A 19,455-nucleotide genomic window follows, 5' to 3' on the forward strand; every position below is an offset into this window, starting at 1 on the left:
TGTTTTTTCGTCCTGTGCCTGGAGTGGCAGAGCTCTGTGCTAGCAAGCCCTGGTTCTGGGGGTGGGGAGTGGCTGCAGGACGCCCAGGTGGGGTGCCTAGTAAAGAGCAAGGCCTGTGAGCAGCTCAGGGTTGAGACCTCTGGAGCAGCGCCTGTGGTCCGAAACGGGAGGGCCATGAGGGCTGGTTGGGGCCTGCCCTGGCATCAGTGCCTTGCTCTCTGGTGGGCCAGACCCAGTGGCCATCATGAACAAGCATGCTCCCATATTCTCTGGGCCCTGTGGAAGCTACTACCTTATTCTAACCCAGACAATCGAGGCAGGAAGGGGGAGATTGATACAGGTTCCAGAGATCAGAATGTGAACATATCTTTTGGGGGGCCACCATTCAGCCCACTTCAACCCTCATCTGACGCTCCTGGGTGACAATATATTTGATTAACAAATATAAAGGTGCAGATGATTTATAACCTTTTAGAATTGATAGCTTGTTAGGGTGTTAGAGCCTGGTAGAGAAGTTAACCCCAAAGATGACAGGACTTTACTGTCATGTAGAAAGTTAATCAGTCTTACATCTAACTTGGTAAACTTATTTTGGCATTTCTTTCCCAACTGGCTATATACATCTCTGTTCCTTAATCCTTTGCTTTTGGAACCAACTCTTTTGTCTTCCTGCTCGTTCCTTCATGAATGAAATAAACAAATAAATTTTTAAACATGTGGGCACATAGTAAGAAAAAAACTTTGTGCATTTGTATAATAATGTCATGAATGACATTAGGAGAAGAAAGAGAAAGCACTAATATTGTTTCCCAAGGCACCTCCTTTTATTAGAGGCACTTTTCACCAGTGAAATATGATCTGCCTTTCCTGTGAAGCCTGACCTAACAGGACTCCATTACTGTCACTGGCTTCCCTTCATCAATGTTTCATGACCCAAGTGGATTATGAATCACAGGATGCAAAGCGTACCATATATCAGGAAGAAGAGGAAAATCTCTCTCTCAGGATTCTAGACTTACAGTTCATATTCTCTTTTCTGCCTAAAACAGCAAGTGTAAATAGAATCTTACTGTGCAAATGAAATTTTATTTTGATAGTACAGTTACTATTTAGGTAAGTACTATTTTCCACATTGATAGAAAAGCTTTATGTTATTACTGATTCAAATATTATCTACCTCACATTTTAAAGACATTTATTTTGCCCAAGGAAGCATAAAGTAAATGTTATAAAATATAAGAAGGTAGTGAATGTAAACAGAGGCACTTTTCAAGCTGAGAGTAGTATACATCTAAAGGTTCTGAGACTTTTTAGCAACTCAGCAGCGTGCCCAGACATGCTGATTTAGGACTGAGAATGAAATACAGTCTATAACACATAGTAAAGATCAGCCTTCTTTTCGAACAACACTTTTTAAAAAAATTTACATCTAATTTCATGACAGGCAAATCTGTAATATGGGAAAACATAAATAATGCTTGTAAACTGCAGGTATTTCTTAGTATTTAACTAGAGGAATGATACACAGGACAGTTACACCTGTAAGTCTGAGTTGCAGTTATTTTTAGTAGCACAATGACTATAATAGCAGTTCTCAAGCTTTAGCATGCATTGGAATCACCTGGAGGTCATGTTCAACCACCCTTTGCAGGGCTCCATGCCCATGGGTTTCTGAGACAGTAGGTGTGGGGTGGGCCATAGAATCGTCTTTTCTAACAAGTTCCCAGGTGATGCTGATACTGCTGGTCCAGGCACCACACTGTGAGAACTTCTGATCCAAAAATTGACATTATGTGCACGTAGGTTGCACGTAGGTGGAACTCTGGAGTTCACAAATATACTCTGATATAGGCATTTCTTTTCTTCTTTGCATGATTTTGAAAAATGCTCCACAGTTAACAGCAACCTCCTGGAAATGCCTTGGCTTTAAAAACAGCATTTTAATTGGTTTAAGCTAATTGGATTTTAGGGTATTACAGTCTCCAAAGAAGAAAGCATTTAATTCCCCCAGCTGTTGATTGCACTGAATGATCGGCACTAGGTGAAGGGAAAGAAGAAAGAATTAAATAACCCTAAAAATAATATTATGCTTTGTTCTCTTTATTCAAAATTATGACTGTGATCAAAATTATGATTTGCAAATGACTGTATTTGTGGCTGTCATTGTCCTAGCATAATTTTGTTGGCTACCCTCTGTAGCAGTTGTTGATAACTTTCCATACAATTGCTAGAGATCTTCCACAGAAACACATTTTAAAAAAGCTCAGCATCTTTCCAAAAGAAATTGGAGAAAAGGGATCTGCTTAACTGTAGAAAAGAAAAATATAACAACTAGTAGACCTTATATAACGGCCATTAAAAGCATACTCTCGGGCTTCCCTGGTGGCGAAGTGGTTGAAAGTCTGCCTGCCGATGCAGGGGACACGGGTTCGTGCCTCGGTCTGGGAAGATCCCACATGCCGCAGAGCGGCTGGGCCCGTGAGCCATGGCCGCTGAGCCTGTGCGTCCGGAGCCTGTGCTCCGCAACGGGAGAGGCCACAACAGTGAGAGGCCCGCATACCACAAAAAAAAAAAAAAAAAAAGCATACTCTCTGAAGTCAGACTGCCTGGGGTCAAATCCTGGTTTACCATTTACTATTAATGGTGACTTTGGACAAATTAATCTCTATAATCCTCAGTTGTTGTTTTTTTCTTTTTTTTTTGGCTGTGTCATTCGGCCTGTGGTATCTTAATTCACAAACCCCAGGGCCCTTGGCAGTGAAAGCATGGAGTCCTAACCATTGGACCTCCAGGGAATTCCCAATTCTCAGTATTCTCATCTGCCAAGTGTATATTCACTTATGGAGTCCATGTAAGACTCCAGTGCAATAATTCATGTAAATAATACACACAAAATGCTCAGTACATAGGAAGTGCTCAATAAAATTGGCTTTTGGGACTTCCCTGGGAGTCCAGTGGTTAAGACTACACCCTCCCAATGCAGGGGGCACGGGTTTGATCCCTGGTTGGGGAACTAAGATCCTGCACGTCGGCGACGTGGCCAAAAAAAGAAAAATAAACAACAAAAAAATTGGCTTTTGTTATTATCATTTTTCTGGTTAGCGCTTATCAGGTGTGACTTTGGAAATTCATTTAAAAAATCTGTGTTTAGAACACTTTTGTTTAGTGGTTTTTACAGACAAGTTGGGCTCATGCTAGAAGAGATCTTCTGAACACTTGCCTCATTAAGATGGTCAGGATATTTTTTCTTAATCAGTCAACAGACATTTATCATTGAAAGCATACAAAAAACCTGTACCTTATGTGTCAAGAGCAAATTCCCAAAGTTTTGTGCAAAGGTGGGCAGCACATGGTTCCCATCTTCCTCCAACTATGAAATTCTGTTATGGAACACCAAGGCAAGTCAGGGCTGATTTTTAAAGGGGATGGACAGTCCATTAGCATACTGCATAACTAAAAATTATTTTTGGAACTAGCCTCAAAATGATAAAAGAGTAAAAATTTGTCCTTTTTTTCTGTCCTTTAACCATTAGCTTCTACTTTTGAATTTTGTAATTTGACAAACATTTTGTTTCTCCTTTTTGTTAGCATCCCTTATTTTTTCACTTTAAAAAGTATTTGGTGAGTACCTAGTATGTGTAGATTTTCTACTATGCTGAAAATGATCTTCAGATTTCTTTCCGTCCTGTTTGCTTTCCTGCTGTTCTTGTTTTCCTGCCTTCTTTGCTTTGTTCCTTTCTTCCATCTTCGCTTGCTTTCTTCCTCATTGGCAGCTCACTGTGTGTGGCCAGGAGGGGAAAAGGGATATTGATGTGGCTCCTGTGCTGTCCTCCGAAAAGCAAAACTGTATTTACAGTGTACTATCTAATTGTTTCTACTAGACATAAAGGTCTTCATACTTCTTATATTCTCTCTCGTCTTTCTAACTTTTCCACTGCCTCACTTATGGCTTTACGGATAGTAGACATTCAATCTCATTTGTTGAATTGAAATGGAACAAAATGGAAGCCATTAGCATTTCTAAGAGTAAGAGGTTGAGAATGAATTTGGGAGGGGAGGCACGAAATTGTGTATGGCCTCAGATCGGGTGACAATCCTAATTCATCTTACAAAGTTTCTGGAGGAAAGTGATATTCTTTAAAATCACTTAACTCATATTAACCCTATACACTAATTAATAATCAGGGCTTGCAATGAGAAGGGAAATCGATGGTCTTGTGAGTTCTCTTAGGCGGATAAGCTAGATGTGGCTGATAGGAGGTGACACGTGATGAAGAACAAGGGCTTTAGAAGCTGATGGGTGTGATTTGAATGCTGGGTCCTCTCCATTCTAGCTGAGTCACCTTGGGAAAATTACTTCTGTTCTCTAAGATGCATTTCTCGTCTGAGAAATGGAGATAACATGAATTCCCAAGATTATTGTAAACATTTCAAATAATATATTAGAAATATCTTACATTTCTATTAACATGCATTTCCTTTTACATTATTCCTTTAAAAATTTAGAAAACATATCTGCACTTTTAAAGTTTAGATTGTTCTGGTTTGGGATACTGCCAACTTGATGGAATTTTGACAATGTGGAAGGAAGCATTTGCTCTGCCCAAATCAGCAAAATCAGAGCGTTACAAGATTGTGACTCAGTATTTGGAGAGCCTGGCTGCCCCACCTTCTCATGAAGTCCAGCTTAGGGCGGCAAGAGCCTGTGTTGGAGCGCTCCTTCCAGGGTCCAGACTTGAAAAAGAAATGCGTGAACCATCACTCTTTGGCAGAAGTTTCTTTTCTTTTGCCTCACCACTATCTCATTCATGGAAAAGCTAATTTTATATCATTACCTTCTGTGTTTCTCTTCAATGTTTCAAATATTTTTTAATTTTTCAGATTGCACGATTTCTTTAAATAATTAACTCCAGGGAATATAAATAACACAGTTTGCATAATATCAAGAAACTTTATTCTTTAAATATACAGAGATTATATAATTTATTATAATCTCCTGCCACTCTGATTAGTATATTCAAAACACTATTTGAAAGAGACTAGTCTATGTTTTTCTTTTTCCCTATCTTGAAAATGAACAAACATGAGAATTCTCATTGAGAGCTTTCATTCTCTTTGTGATTCTGAAATATGATTTTTGAGCAAAGCTTGTAAATAGCTCCTCACCTGTTGAACTAAGATAATTTATGTTGGCTTGAGGGAGAAGAAGATACTTCCTTGATTTTCCTATGAACCATCTGAGTGACTGGAGCAGTAACAAATTTTGGTAAGCTGAAATTGTTTACTTGAATAGTTTGCAAGTCAGTTTAAGTCGAATTTTTATACCATTTCATCATCTTATTTATATAAAGAGATGATATATTTAAGAGCAGTATGCTTCTAACAGTAAAAACACCTTTCTGTCTTTTATTACAAGTAGATGAGTCTATTCTCTTGCTGTTCCATTTGAGTGACTTAATATTTTAGATGATTAAATCCCAAATTCATGAAATTTTCCTATTTAACCATAGGCTGGAATTAAAACTAGGAGATTATAAATTTCCTTAGTTTAGGCAAATCTTGTTAAGTAAACATGCAGTGTTTTTTAAGAAAACAATTTAAGGGATGAATGCTTTACAAATAATTGGTAACCTTCTAAAATAATTCACTATGATTTATCTAGACAGAACTATCTCAGGGCATTTTACATTATATTTTGGAGGACAATGTTGGGTATCTCATACAAATTTTCCAAAGCACATTGTGTTTTCTTAAAGGCACACCGGTGGATAAGTGGAAGGACAATGTGGTGGGATGAAATCAGACAACCAGCGGGAGAGTAGCAGTCATTAGAGTAGCATCCATAGCAGGAATAATAAGATAAATGCATGTGGGTCTCCACGGCAACCGAGGACCCCAGCTGATCCTCCTTCCCTCCACCTCCATGTGGAAGAGCCCACCTGTGCCATGTCTTACCCTGCTGCAGAGACTAGTGTTCTCCTGCTATATTAAATTGTTCCAGCGACTTCCCTGGCGGCAGAGAGGTTAAGAATCCGCCTGCCAATGCAGGGGACACGGGTTCGAGCCCTGGTCCGGGAAGATCCCACGTGCCGCGGAGCAACTAAGCCCATGTGCCACAACTACTGAGCCTGCGCTCTAGAGCCCGCGAACCACAACTACTGAAGCCCGGGCACCTAGAGTCCATGCTCCGCAACAAGAGAAGCCACCGCAATGAGAAGCCCGTGCACCGCAACAAAGAGCAATCCCCCTTGCCACAACTAGAGAAGAGCCTGAGTGCAGTAACGAAGACCCAACACAGCCATAAATAAATAAATAAACAAACAAATAAAAAAAATTGTTCCAAGGATTCCAGTTTACGAAACAGTACCAATTATTTAGCTGAGTCTAAATCTCTAATGCACTTATCAAGAAACGTTTCTCTGATAAATGTTATCAATTTGCTTTTTAAAAAGATACGTTCAGAATGAACAAAGATGAAGAAAATACATTTTCACGCTACATTTACAATTCATTAAGCTTCCCAGGGTTATTTGTTCTGGAAGTTAGCTGACTTGTTTTCCGACTGAGTTCTGGGAGCAGTAATGCCCGCCTCTCTCTTGTGGAGGGTGAGGTGCATGTGGAGGTGCTGTTAATGGCCTAGGTTTCCAGATGCCTTCCATTTCCTAGCTGCATCCTCCTGCCCTCTGCCGCTTACTGGTTGTGAGTGCGTCGACAATTTTCCTTACTCTCACTGTGCCTTAGTTTCCCCCTCTATAAAATGGGGTTAAAAAAATACACTTAACTCGTAGAGTCATTGGTCAGGATCAAGTGAGCTAATTAATATGTATTAGAAGGCCTTCTCATAGCACTCAATAATATCTGCTATTATCATACTTATCCCTTTACTCACTTCAGACAATATATCTTCCCTCTTAGTTTCAATACCTTATCTAGTAAACTCAAGAAAATCTCTCTTGCTCATTTCATCCCACTTATTTCCAACTGGATTGTAGATGCGTGAACGTGGACACATTTCTTAAGAGATCAAGGCTGTACCCTTGCAAAGTGTTTGAGCAAATGAAAACACTGAGGCTGATGGCCCTTCTTGGCCCAGCCAAGGTCACTAGTCACAGGCAAACCAGTTACACTGGAGTCGAGGGTCAAGTAGCAGACAGACAGGTCTGGTACATGCCCTACTTCCACTGGTGATTAGTTGGGTGCCCCTGTAAAAGGATTTTGACTTTACCAAGACTCTTCAAAGACCTTTAAAGTGAGTCCAATAAAAATTCACAGGATTACTTGAGTATTAGATATAATATATGAAAAGCACAAGGTCCCTAATACTTAGAGGGTACTCACAAATGGTAGTTCTTAGTATTATCATGATTGCTAATACTATAATTATTTATTCCTTAGCAACAAATTTATTTTAATGTGACAGTCAGGATGCTGATGGTGTGAGTACCTTGGTCTGTAGGGCAAAGTTGTGAATGACTGCTCAAGATGTAATTTCCTCTTGTTTGTGCCTGTTACATAAACTGTGCTAATACTGGAGTAGAACAGATTTTGTATTGGAAAATAATGTAACAGTAAGTGGTAGAACAAGGAAAAAGTGCTAAGTACATGGTGAGTTCATTGACACATTTTCCAGCCAAATCTGTCTATCTATCTTTCATCAGTTATTTTAAGCATTGAGATAGATACTGAGTGAGAAAGCATATGAAATAGAAAATACGGAAAAATTACTTCAGATTTTTCTGGTGAAATTTTAAATACTTATGACATAAATTATCTAGTAGTAAAGATAGGTGCACTGAGGAATTGGTTTTGTTACCTGCGTTGGAGGCACCAATTCCAGCTCTGCAGCCGACTCAGAGTTCAGGGCGCTTTTCCCACCACTCAGTTCTGGCTGAGATCTGTGCTCTGAGGACCTACAAGGGACACATGGAGGAAATTAATGTAAATTGAGAAGCGAATTCACCTAGAAACCCAGTCAAGAAATCTGGTTAATTTGGATCGTTGAGAACCATGGTAACAAAGCTCTCAACAGACATTTGATGAAAAAGATAACATATATTTCCATTATAATGACCACGTTTGGAATTTAAGTGGCTGCAACGTGTTAGGTGTTATTCTCTCTGACTGATTTAGAATTCAGGTCAGTTACATGCAAAGAGTAAATAAATGCAAAACCATTTTTGTTACAGAGTTCTGCTTCATTAAAAAAGTAATTTTGGGGTGGGGAGGGGAGCGTCTCACAAAGTGTCTTAGTGAGATTTGATCTTTATATAGAATTTGAAATGTCATAATAAATGGAGATGTGTGACGGGCAACCGGAGGCTGAAACATGCCGTCCTTTAGGAAGCTTTAAAAACATGGTAAGGGCCTCCCTGGTGGCGCAGTGGTTGAGAGTCTGCCTGCCGATGCAGGGTACACGGGTTCGTGCCCCGGTCCGGGAAGATCCCTCATGCCGCGGAGCGGCTGGGCCTGTGAGCCATGGCCCCTGAGCCTGCGCGTCCGGAGCCTGTGCTCCGCAATGGGAGAGGACACAACAGTGACAGGCGCACATACCACAAAAAAACAAAACAAAAAAACACGGTAAAATTCAAGTGGCTAGTTTTTCTCATGGGCATCCATGGAATATACTTAATTAGTGCATTATCGGACAGTGGTGATTAAGAAAGTCAGAAAGGTTACCTGTGTAGCCAAAAACATTTAATTTAACTATTATTCATGTTGTACATTGAATATACACATATGTAAAATTACACATGCACATATTTTGATTGACTGGCTCAGTTACATGTTCAGAAAATTATCAACAAATATTGGACAAATATTGAACATTAAATTATGAATCTACCAAAATCCTTATTGGCTGAATTTTTGACAATTAAGATGAAATAATTTAGTTTTAGAAGCCACAATTAACATTAATAGGAGGTTATAAATGGCAGCAAGTATCTGGATTGACTTAATTCTTTGGCTATTTCAGTAGACAAGTATATGACACATAAATGGCTATTTTCTTTTTTTAGTTTTTTAAAAAATATTTTAATTTATTTTTAAAATTTAAAAAAACTTTATACAGTTTTTAAAGGTTACACTCCATTTACAGTTATTACAAAATACTGGCTATTCCCCGTGTAGTACAATACATCCTTGTAGCCTATCTTACACCCAATAGTTTATACTTCCCACTCCCCCATCCCTATACTGCCTCCTCAACTGATAACTACTAGTTTATTCTCTGTATCTGCAGGTCTGCTTCTTTTTTTGTTATATCCACTAGTTTGTTATATTTTTTAGATTCCACACATGTGATATCATACAGTATTTGTCTTTCTCTGTCTAATTTATCTTACTTAGCAGAATGCCCTCCAAGTCCACCCATGTTGCTGCAAATGGCAAAGTTTCGTTCTTTTTATGGCTATTTTCTGATATTAAAATATCTTACCATAAAAGTTCTTTTGATCCAGTTCTAGATGAGCTTGATTTTCTCTCTGCCATGGGATGTCCCTTGCTATTTCGATCTCCATGAAACTTAACATCATCCCATTTTTCCAGTTGTGTTTGAATGTCTACTAAGGAGACAAGAAGGGGGTGAGGGGGACGGGGGAGAATACGAGGTGTAGAGAGAAGAAGAGAGATTAAGACTGAGAAGTCTTATACAAGTGAACTTTAATTAACTGATGCTCTTCTACCCCAAGACCAAAGGCTGCAAGAAAATTAATTAAAACATGTATAACTAAATAAATATGAGACCTATTAAGAGAAATGGGATTGCTTTTACAGTTAAACAATCAAGTATATTTTTTTACCTGAATTTGTTTCAAGAGCTGTGTGCATTCTGAATTTTGGGTACGAGCCCATGGGATGAGGTAAAGAATGAGCATATGCAGTACTATCCTATGGGCCTCCAGCTAAGAGGTGGCTTTGAGGCATTTCTGGCACATTTCTGGAAAGAAATTCTGTTTAAAGAGATGAGCCTTGTTATTAAAAGGAGGTGGGAAGAAACTGGGACACTTTTTACAGGTTTTGTTACAGACTACCTAATTTTTCACCAAAGAAGGGAATTTATAATGGGGATAGAGAGGAAGGAGGCCATGGAGAAAGTTAGTGTATGCTAGGACCACTGTCTCCCTGTGGCTGAATTCTTACAAAGAACCTGGCTGGTTCCCTCTCGTGAACAGGTGTGTGACTGTGAACAATCCACTTAGACAACCTTAGAGGCCAGTTTTTTCGTTTATAAAAAGGTAGGTTTGCAGTCAGTGTCCTCTAAAGTCGTTTAAACTAAGAATTTTTTTTTTTTTTCGGTATGCGGGCCTCTCACTGTTGTGGCCTCTCCCATCGCGGAGCACAGGCTCCGGATGCACAGGCTCAGCGGCCATGGCTCACAGGCCCAGCCGCTCCGCGGCATGTGGGATCCTCCTGGACCGGGGCATGAACCCGTGTCCCCTGCATCGGCAGGCGGACTCTCAACCACTGCGCCACCAGGGAAGCCCCCTAAACTAAGAATTTTTATGACTTCTTCACAAGGCATTTTCTCAAAAGCAGAGAAATGAAAGTATCATTTATGTGTTTATTATATTATATTGTAATGTATTTAACAATATACCCTTATGCATATGTATAAATTTCACTTATTGAAATGGAATAAACCTAGAGCACATGGATGATGAGGAAATAATTATAAAATTTTCCTCCAGAGAGACAGGCCTCAAAAAGTGACGTGGCAGAGGAGCGCAGATCCTGGGTGTGCAACCAGTTTGAGCAGCGTGCTGGTTCTCTTCCCTTTCTCTATGATCTGTCCTTGGTGAGCTCATCTACACCCGTGACTGTGATGGCTATTCATAGGCTTCTGACTTTCAAATCTCTATTTCCTGCTTGGTTCTCTTTCCTGAGTTCTAGATTTACACATTTAACAGTCCATTGGATATCTCTACAGAGTTATCTCATATATAACAGGTATCTCTCCACAGTTTCCTCATATATAACAGGTTCAAAACTGAACTTGACAATTTCCACCTTGACATCCCCCCCCCCCGCCTTCTCCTCTTGTACCCTCATCACAGAGTTTGGCACATTCTATATCTCTTCCTTGCTGGCATGCATATATCTACCCAGTCCACAAGTCTTGTTTTTATTTATTTATTTTTGAACTCATCTGCCTCTCACTATCCCCTCTGTCACTCTCTTACATGCCTGTATTGTCTCCCTGCCTCCATTCCTTTCTCCACACATCGAAAAGAGAAAATTTTTTCTAAAATAGAATCTGTTGATGTCACTCCTCTGAGTAAAAACCCTTCAACCCTGCCCTCCCCACAAACTTAACGACCTGGCATCCAAGAACTCCCATTATCTGACCCCTGGTGACGCTCAGATTTATTTCTCAGTACTCTACCGTTCTTGAATACTGTAGCAGTGCTTGTATTTGCTTGAAAAGGCATCTTTCTGTGTTTGTCTACTTGTGTGTGACTCCCTTTCTCTTCTGCATCAGGAATGTCCTGCCCCTTCCTTCCCACCTCTCTCTGATCCATATTTTTCATCTGGCAAATTCTTACTCAACCTTCAAGACTGCTCATATAGTGCCTCCTATAAGGCACCTTCTATAACCCCCTGGCTGGGTGAGGGGCTTAACCTGGGCTTTGCTTTATTGCAGCACATAGTACATATTTTATTATAATTATTTTAATCATTTTTCTATCTCTCCACTAGACTGTATACTTACTAAGGGGCAGAAAGCTTATATTATTTATCTTTGTATTTCCAGCACATAGTATGGAACACAACAGATATTTAGAGAAATGTTTACTGAACAAATGAATAAATGAATTCATGGCCATCTAACATGTATATATCACAGTGCTAAGCGATTTTACATATATGTATATCCCCTTTAACCTTTGTAACTTTATGGATAAGTTACTAATATGCTCATTTTATGGATACTTACCCATCCATGTTTCCCTTGGCTTTCTGAAATAACTGTTACCTTTCTTTTTCTTAAGAAAGGGGAGCTTAATTGACTGGTTCCATGATCTGAGGTTAAGGTCTCTTTTCTCGGGAAGATGTACAGTGGAGAGAAGTACAGGCTTTGAAGTTAATTAGAGCTTGGCTCAAATTCCAGCTCTTCCTCATACTAACTGGGATCTTGGGCAAGTTATTTAAATTTGAAAATTTGGTTCCTCATTCATTTCAAAGAGTTGTGATGAATTAACAGGCTAATATATGTAAATCACGTAGCACAGTTCTGGACATTGTAAGTCATCAGTGAATGGCAGCTGTTATTATTGTATTGGACGTATCCCGACACATGTTACTGTTCCTTCTGGCTGTTCCCGGACCTTGGGTTAGAGTTTTCTCTTTCTAGACTCTCTTCCCCTCTAGACTGAATTCTCCTAGAGAGCAAGATTCGTGTCTTATTTTTATTGTAACTCCAGTGCCTAGTGTGGTACCTGCCATCTATCAGAAACTCAATACACATGGGTTGTACAAATAAATGTACAAATCCACACCAGTTCTGCAAAGTTGAGCTCCCCAACTGCTATTTAATCTAAGCACAAAGAAGTGTGTCCTGTCCAGTTTCCTACATAGAATTAATCTTTTCTACTGTTTGTCCATGGTTTTAATGTCATTTGTAGAACTTCCTTGTTGTATTAAGCACAAGTGAACAGCAGCAGACACGAGCTATTGCCTTACCTAAGTCTAGGGATGCCGTCTCTGGGTTTCGGAGAGCCTGGCCTCTCTGCTCAGCATCCGCACTGATGAGGTCAGGCCCATCAACCTTTTTCTTGAGGGATGAGGTTTTCGATGAGGTCTCCAACTTCTTGGCTTTGGTTTGGGTTTGAGAGACGGGTTCACTCAGGTCAAGGAGATCTAAACCTGTGGTCAATACTATCAAAGATGGAAGAGGTTAAGAGAAGCTCACTCACTGCTCTGAAATTGTTTTTTAAAAATAGGTTTCAGTTGGGTGCAGAAGGATTTTGTGTTTGTAGTGTAGGTTAGAAGAACCAAATTAAGTTAGCTCACCACTGATTTATAAAAATAGTTTGTATTTAGACTGGGAAGCTTGCTGCATGTCCTCCTTTATTTGTCACGGTAGAAATCCGCAGGACTTAGACCAGCCTCACCAGTGATGAAGGTTTGAACGGAATTAAAATGATAAAATTGAATCTGAGTTCAGGTACTATTTACTTTATGGCTTTGCTTTATAAAGAGGTTTATTTCAGAGTGCAGTTTTTCCAGAGCAATCTATCATATTCAGAGAGATGCTTGCAAAACAGTGATGAGGAAGATTTGGTAGTTTCTGAATGTCTCTGTGCTTTAATTTCAAACTACTAAAGTATCCAGGGTATAAAGGAATGCTGTTAATAATCTTTTATTTAATTAAGCAGTTCAATCAGAAAACGGCTTGTTGTTTGGGCTCACACTAGAGAGGTATTTTATAATCCATAGTTAATGAATAGGGTACACATGTTAATGCCTTTGGTGCTTAATATGCAAATTTAAATTTCAGTGTAACAAACCATAAAATGGTTACACTTTTACTTCCCAGCAGGTTGATTACACTGTGTTAAATACTCTAATGAAGGCAGAAATAATAATTTGTTCAAATGCAAACTAGGCAAATGAGAATTAAAAAGGCAAGCTCTGTAACCCTTCATTCTTGTTTCTCATAAGTGCAAGTGTTTGACTAACTCATTGTGAAAAATGGAAAATTCCTATTAGAAAAAGTCCCTCCAGCCCTACCTCTCTTTCAGCCCTGGCACCTGGGGGGCTGGCTTCTGAACTGCCCTGACCTAGGGTCTCTTCACCCGGCTAGCTTAGGAAAGCTACTCAAGTGACAGGGACACTCCTTGTGCAAACCCTTCCCAGCACCATCTACAACCTCCGCACCTCTCCTTCTCCTCTTTGATCTCCCGGCTTGTCTCTTGGTAGGAAATGGATTTTTGTTGACATCTCAACACTCTTCCATCTATTTCCCACTTGCATTCAAGGCAGGGCCAGGGCTTAATTAATTTCACAACCAGGATTTCTTTAGTACTGAACGTTGAGCTCCTCATGAGCTAACCATCCTACGGGATTCTTAGGATAGAATCTTTACTCTCAGTAATCTTGCTTTCTGATTTCAGTTACAAATTACAACAGTTGGATGTTATAATGGTGAAGTGGAAAGACCTGGCTCTACCACCGCTTAGCTGTGTGACTTGGAGTAAGCTTCTTGACCTCTCTGAGTTTCAGTGTCCTCATCTGAAAAATGCAGAATCAAGTCTGTCCTTTAGGTATGATATGAAGATTAAATTATCTAATCTGTAAGTCAAATGTGTAAAGTGCCAGGCATACTGTAGGTATTCAGTAAATGTTATTTCCATTCTTTGGTGGCCAATTTGTGATGCTTTTCTTTCCTTTTCCTTTTTCTTGCTCTCCTATTTTCCCCACTCCTCTCTGTTTCAGGCAAGAGTCAGATCCATACACGGACAGAAAGAGGAAACACCACCGGGAATAAAATGGAGGATGAGACAAGATATTGGTTCTACAGAAGATGCTATGAAGTAAATTTTTCATAAAAAGGCCTGAAAGTGTCATCTCATCTGAGCTTATCTTGTCCCAGTCTTCCTGAGGAGACAGGAACCACTTTCCAATGCAAGATGCTCTGAGCTACGAGGAGTATTTTGTGGCCGGCAAGTACTTGAATGTGGGGGGAAAAGAGTAGCTTTCCGAGCTCAGCTGCCTGGCTTGACGTCTAAAATGTAAGCGCAGCAAGCAGCCAAGGTAGGCTAGGATGCCACACATTTCATATCCTTTGAATGTTTAAATGGAAATTTCCAGGCCACGGTTGTGTTGGCAGGGGTTCTATTAGGCCCACCGTGATTTCCTTATAACAGAAGGAAGGAAGTGGATAACAGTCTCTGGAATGCCATATATGTCTTTTTACTAATTGCGCAAACAATTACGAATCAGTCACTTGCTCCTACACTTCTTTTAGAAACAAATTACATAGGACTCGTCTGCTTGCATATAGGAAGTACATTTGTTACAGAATAATAACTGATGAGTATTAATTTAATTCTATATCTTTCTTACCATTCAGAATAAATGAATTGCTCAAAGACTGAATTGTGAATTCAAACTTGCCTCAATAACGTTTTTTCCCCTCCAAACTGTCCTCAGCACTTCCTGAGTTTGTTCTGAGCTCTCTGTTCCTTTGTTCTCTTCCCAGCAAATGTGAAACAACTGCTTGGCACAGACAAAAGGCCCTATTTGTTATAGTTGATGAAGGGGGTGCCTTGGAGGTTGAATGGCAAGCTTGAAGCTGAGAGAGTCCCTGGGGAACACAATTTCAAAAGCATAGAAGGATGTGTTCAGCCTTTCACTTTGTGAAGAAAGACAAATCTCATTTTAGTGTGTGAGTGTGCGTGTGTGTGTGTGCGTGTGGCGTGCACTTTAGTTAAGATAAAAATAAAGGGTCTCACTGTTTCATACGGGGTTCGAAGATAGCATAGCTTAGCATGGAAGGGGGTGTCTGCTCTACTGATTTTCTTAATCTGATTTTAAAGATTCTCTTAGGCACATGAAGGTTTGTGTCCCAGAATTTGTGTTTAAATTAAAATAATCATCTGTCATAGTGGAAGTGAAATTGTGTGTGTACAATTGTGTGAGAGGGACAGAGAGCATGAGAGAGAGAGAGAGAGGAGATAAGGAAAGAGAGTGACTTGAAGATGCTATGCTGTTGGCTTTGGAGATAGAATATGGGGCCACAAACCAAGGAATTCTAGGTACCATGGAAAAGGCAAGGAAATGAATTCTCCTTTAGAGCCTCCAGAAGGAATGCAGCCCTCCTGACACCTTGATTTTTAGGACAGCTGAGTTCCAGAATTGTAGGATAATAAATTTATGTTGTTTTAAGCCACTGAATTTGTCGCAATTTGTTACAGCAGCAATAGGAAAATAATATAGCTGGTAGGTCAGTGTCCACAGAGGATTCAAACACAGTCCCATCACCCCCAAGCCTGTGCTCTTCACCATTTCTCCCTAGACTTTATGTGAACTTGAAAGCAATGTGCTGACCCTGTTGATGTGGCTTTGATTATTTTTTGTTTAGCTACCAATTATTTGCCAGTTTGGGTAGTCTGAGGCATAATTTAAATAGTTGGCAATCTCAAAAACTTTCTTTTTTTTTTGATAACAATTCCACTGGGTGGAATTTCCTAAAGATAGAAGATGTAATATGTTATATAAGTATTTGTTTCTATCTCTCTCAAGGACACATGATTGAAGATCACAACCTATTGAACTGGAAGGCTCCCACAGGGCACTGAAGATGTTTATGAATACTAGATTACTTGGGCCCTAGGAGGTGAGGCTGCTTAGAACAGTTAGGATAAGGTAGCACCTATTATGAAGCACTGATTTGATACGTTAATGGCAAGTACAGTGCTATTAACACCACTACTGTATAATGAACCTCAGATTTTCAGTGACTTCCTCTAAAGGAATAAATCTACAAGGAGTGGTCAGAGAGGACAGACCACGGACAGCCCTGACTGGGGCAGTCACAGAATGTGCTGCAAGGAGCTGATGGGATCTCTGTTCTGATTTGTAAGCTACTCTGGCATTCCAGAAAACATGGAATTCTTTAATACAATGCTTACAAAGCAAACTCCTTTAGGAAGGATTTTGCCAGTGATGTCAAATAGATAAATTGGACTTAAATAATTCAACCAACTTTTGCCTTTTTATTGGAATACATAATTAAAGCTACTTCCCAAATTTCTAAGTTCTCTAAAGTGGCATGCCATTGGGTTCATGGCTATTTGGGTTTTATAAAAATGTATTTGGAAAAATTACACTAATTCTGCAGTTAAGATATTTAATTGGGTGGCTGTGATGGCATTGTGAACTTTGTTAAGGGTATCTTTTCCCTTATATATAGGGGTCTCTTTGATAGGTATACAGGTCCCATACCAAGGAGTGATACTCTTATTTTTTAAATCTTGAAAAATGTTTCTATAGTAACTGTCCACTTAATAGCTCAAGATTATGGATACATTATTTTTAGATTATGTAGATTGATAAATGTAAACCAAGGACCCCCTATTCTTCTTGCTTTTCAGAAGAGTCTTTCCTGTACTTTGACATATATTATATTTTTGGGAGATTATAGGACAAGAAGTTACTATTGCAAGTTTTATAGTAATTACTTGTCCTATAACATAAGCAATATCTTAAAAATATCTATTTTCTAGTTACTGTCAGAGCATTTTTTACATGCATCTGTGTAAATATATATTTGCCATTTAAAAATCAAGGGTATTAGCAATCTTGGTCTACCTACCATTTAGGGACACAGTTTAAGAGGGTCGAGGAATTAACTGTCTACCTAGATTTCAGAAGAATAAAAGATAATTTAGGATGTTAATGGCAAAAAAACGGAAAACATCCTTATTTGATCAGCTTGAAGGCATCATCACTGGATGACAAAAGTTAATGTAGAAACAAGCAGAAAGTAAAAAAAAAAAAATTGAAATACTTAAGAACAAAATTACAATTTAGAACTTCTATGAGGTAGAAGATTGATATGTTCTTTTAGGGTCAGAGAGAAAAAACCCTGCATTTGACTGACCTTTGGAAGAGATAATTGCTATATTGTTTACTTTGTGTTAAGTTATATAAGAACTATATTCTTTATATATTTAAAGACTTGTCAAGACGGTGGTACACTGGATTTATTTTTTCATTGGAAGAAAATGCCGAGTATAAAAGCCTCTCATCTTAATACAAGGTTCTTCAAATTTCTATTTGATTGACTTGGTACAACTTAAAGCAGGTCCTGCCCCATATTTTACTCCAAGATTGTTTATTATCCATTCCTTAAGTGTAAAGACATACATAATGCTTGGGATGTGATAGGCATGTAATGTTCAATGACTGTCCTGATTTCACAATGTAATTTCATACTATTCTGAAATGATGTTCCATTTAAAATGACTATTAAAAATTTGGACAGAAAATGATAACTATACCTTTGCCCAGAAACTTTAGCTATAAAATTATTGGACCATGTTAGAATTCTTTCTAAGATGTTCGTATGTTAAAGTTTCTCCTTTTTAAAAATGTATAATAATGTGAATTATGTTGCATATTGAGATATAAATTGTGGGTCTGGAATAATTTTAAAAAAGAACTATAATCCTTAGGGATTAACAAAAATATAGTGTTTCTGCCTTGACATATATATATATAAATATATATATATATATTTTTGTTTTGACAGAAAAGAAGATAAAAAATACATTTAAAAAGAGCAACAGTCAAGGTGGTACAAATAAAACAAAGACTAAGATGATTAAATTTAATAATTCCAGTAAATATGTTAAAAATTGAGTAAATATTCCAATTATCACAGAAAAATTGTCAGAGTGAATTTTCTTTTATTTTTTTATGGTTTGAGCAAATATCGCAGTTCTGCAACAATGCTGATTTTATTTTTCAAATTTAAGTTCTCCTAAACACATAGCTCTAGAGTGCTCTTCTGTTTAGGTTACATATGGGCACCATATTTAACTGTCCAATTATCTTTTTTTTTTACATCTTTATTGGAGTATAATTGCTTTACAGTGGTGTGTTAGTTTATGCTGTATAACAAAGTAAATCAGCTATACGTATACATATATCCCCATATCTCCTCCCTCTTTTGTCTCCCTCCTACCCTCCCTATCCCACCCCTCTAGGTGGTCACAAGGCACCGAGCTGATCTCCCTGTGCTATGTGGCTGCTTCCCACTACCTATCTGTTTTACATTTGGTAGTGTATATATGTCCATGCCACTCTCTCACTTTGTCCCAACTTACCCTTCCCCCTTGCTGTGTCCTCAAGTCCATTCTCTATGTCTGAGTCTTTATTCCTGTCCTGCCCCTAAGTTCTTCAGAAACATTTTTTATTTATATATTTCTTAGATTACATATATATGTGTTAGCATACAGTATTTTTCTCTTTCTGACTTACTTCACTCTGTGTGACAGTCTCTAGGTCCATCCACCTCACTACAAAGAACTCAATTTCGTTTCTTTTTATGGCTGGGGAATATTCCACTGTATATATGTGCCACATATTCTTTATCCGTTCATCTGTTGATGGACACTTAGGTTGCTTGCATGTCCTGGCTATTGTAAATAGAGCTGCAATGAACATTGCGGTACATGACTCTTTTTTTTTTTTTTTAATAAATTTATTTTATTTATTTATTTTTGGCTGCATTGGGTCTTCGTTGCTGCGCTTGGGCTTTCTCTAGCTGTGGTGAGCAGGGGTTACTCTTCGTTGCAGTGTGTGGGCTTGCGGTGGCTTCTCTTGTTGCAGAGCACAGGCTCTAGGCACGCGGGCTTCAACAGTTGTGGCTCGCAGGCTCTAGAGCTCAGGCTGAGTAGTTGTGGCACATGGGCTTAGTTGCTGCATGGCATGTGGGATATTTCCGGA

General features: G+C 38.9%; 1 protein-coding gene across 2 annotated transcripts in view; it reads right to left on the reverse strand.

Moving 5' to 3' along the window:
* The window catches only part of PEX5L (peroxisomal biogenesis factor 5 like), a 247,278-nt gene that overhangs the window by 67,570 nt on the left and 160,253 nt on the right, over nt 1-19,455 (reverse strand). For both annotated transcript variants that reach the window (XM_060150055.1, XM_060150054.1), the window contains 3 exons: nt 12,682-12,876; nt 9,437-9,560; nt 7,814-7,910 (listed from right to left, as the gene is read on the reverse strand). In XM_060150055.1, the coding sequence (XP_060006038.1) occupies nt 7,814-7,910; nt 9,437-9,560; nt 12,682-12,876 (416 nt within the window). The remainder of the gene's footprint in view (nt 1-7,813; nt 7,911-9,436; nt 9,561-12,681; nt 12,877-19,455) is intronic.

Source organism: Lagenorhynchus albirostris, chromosome 5, assembly GCF_949774975.1.
Source record: "Lagenorhynchus albirostris chromosome 5, mLagAlb1.1, whole genome shotgun sequence".
Lineage (NCBI taxonomy): Eukaryota > Metazoa > Chordata > Mammalia > Artiodactyla > Delphinidae > Lagenorhynchus > Lagenorhynchus albirostris.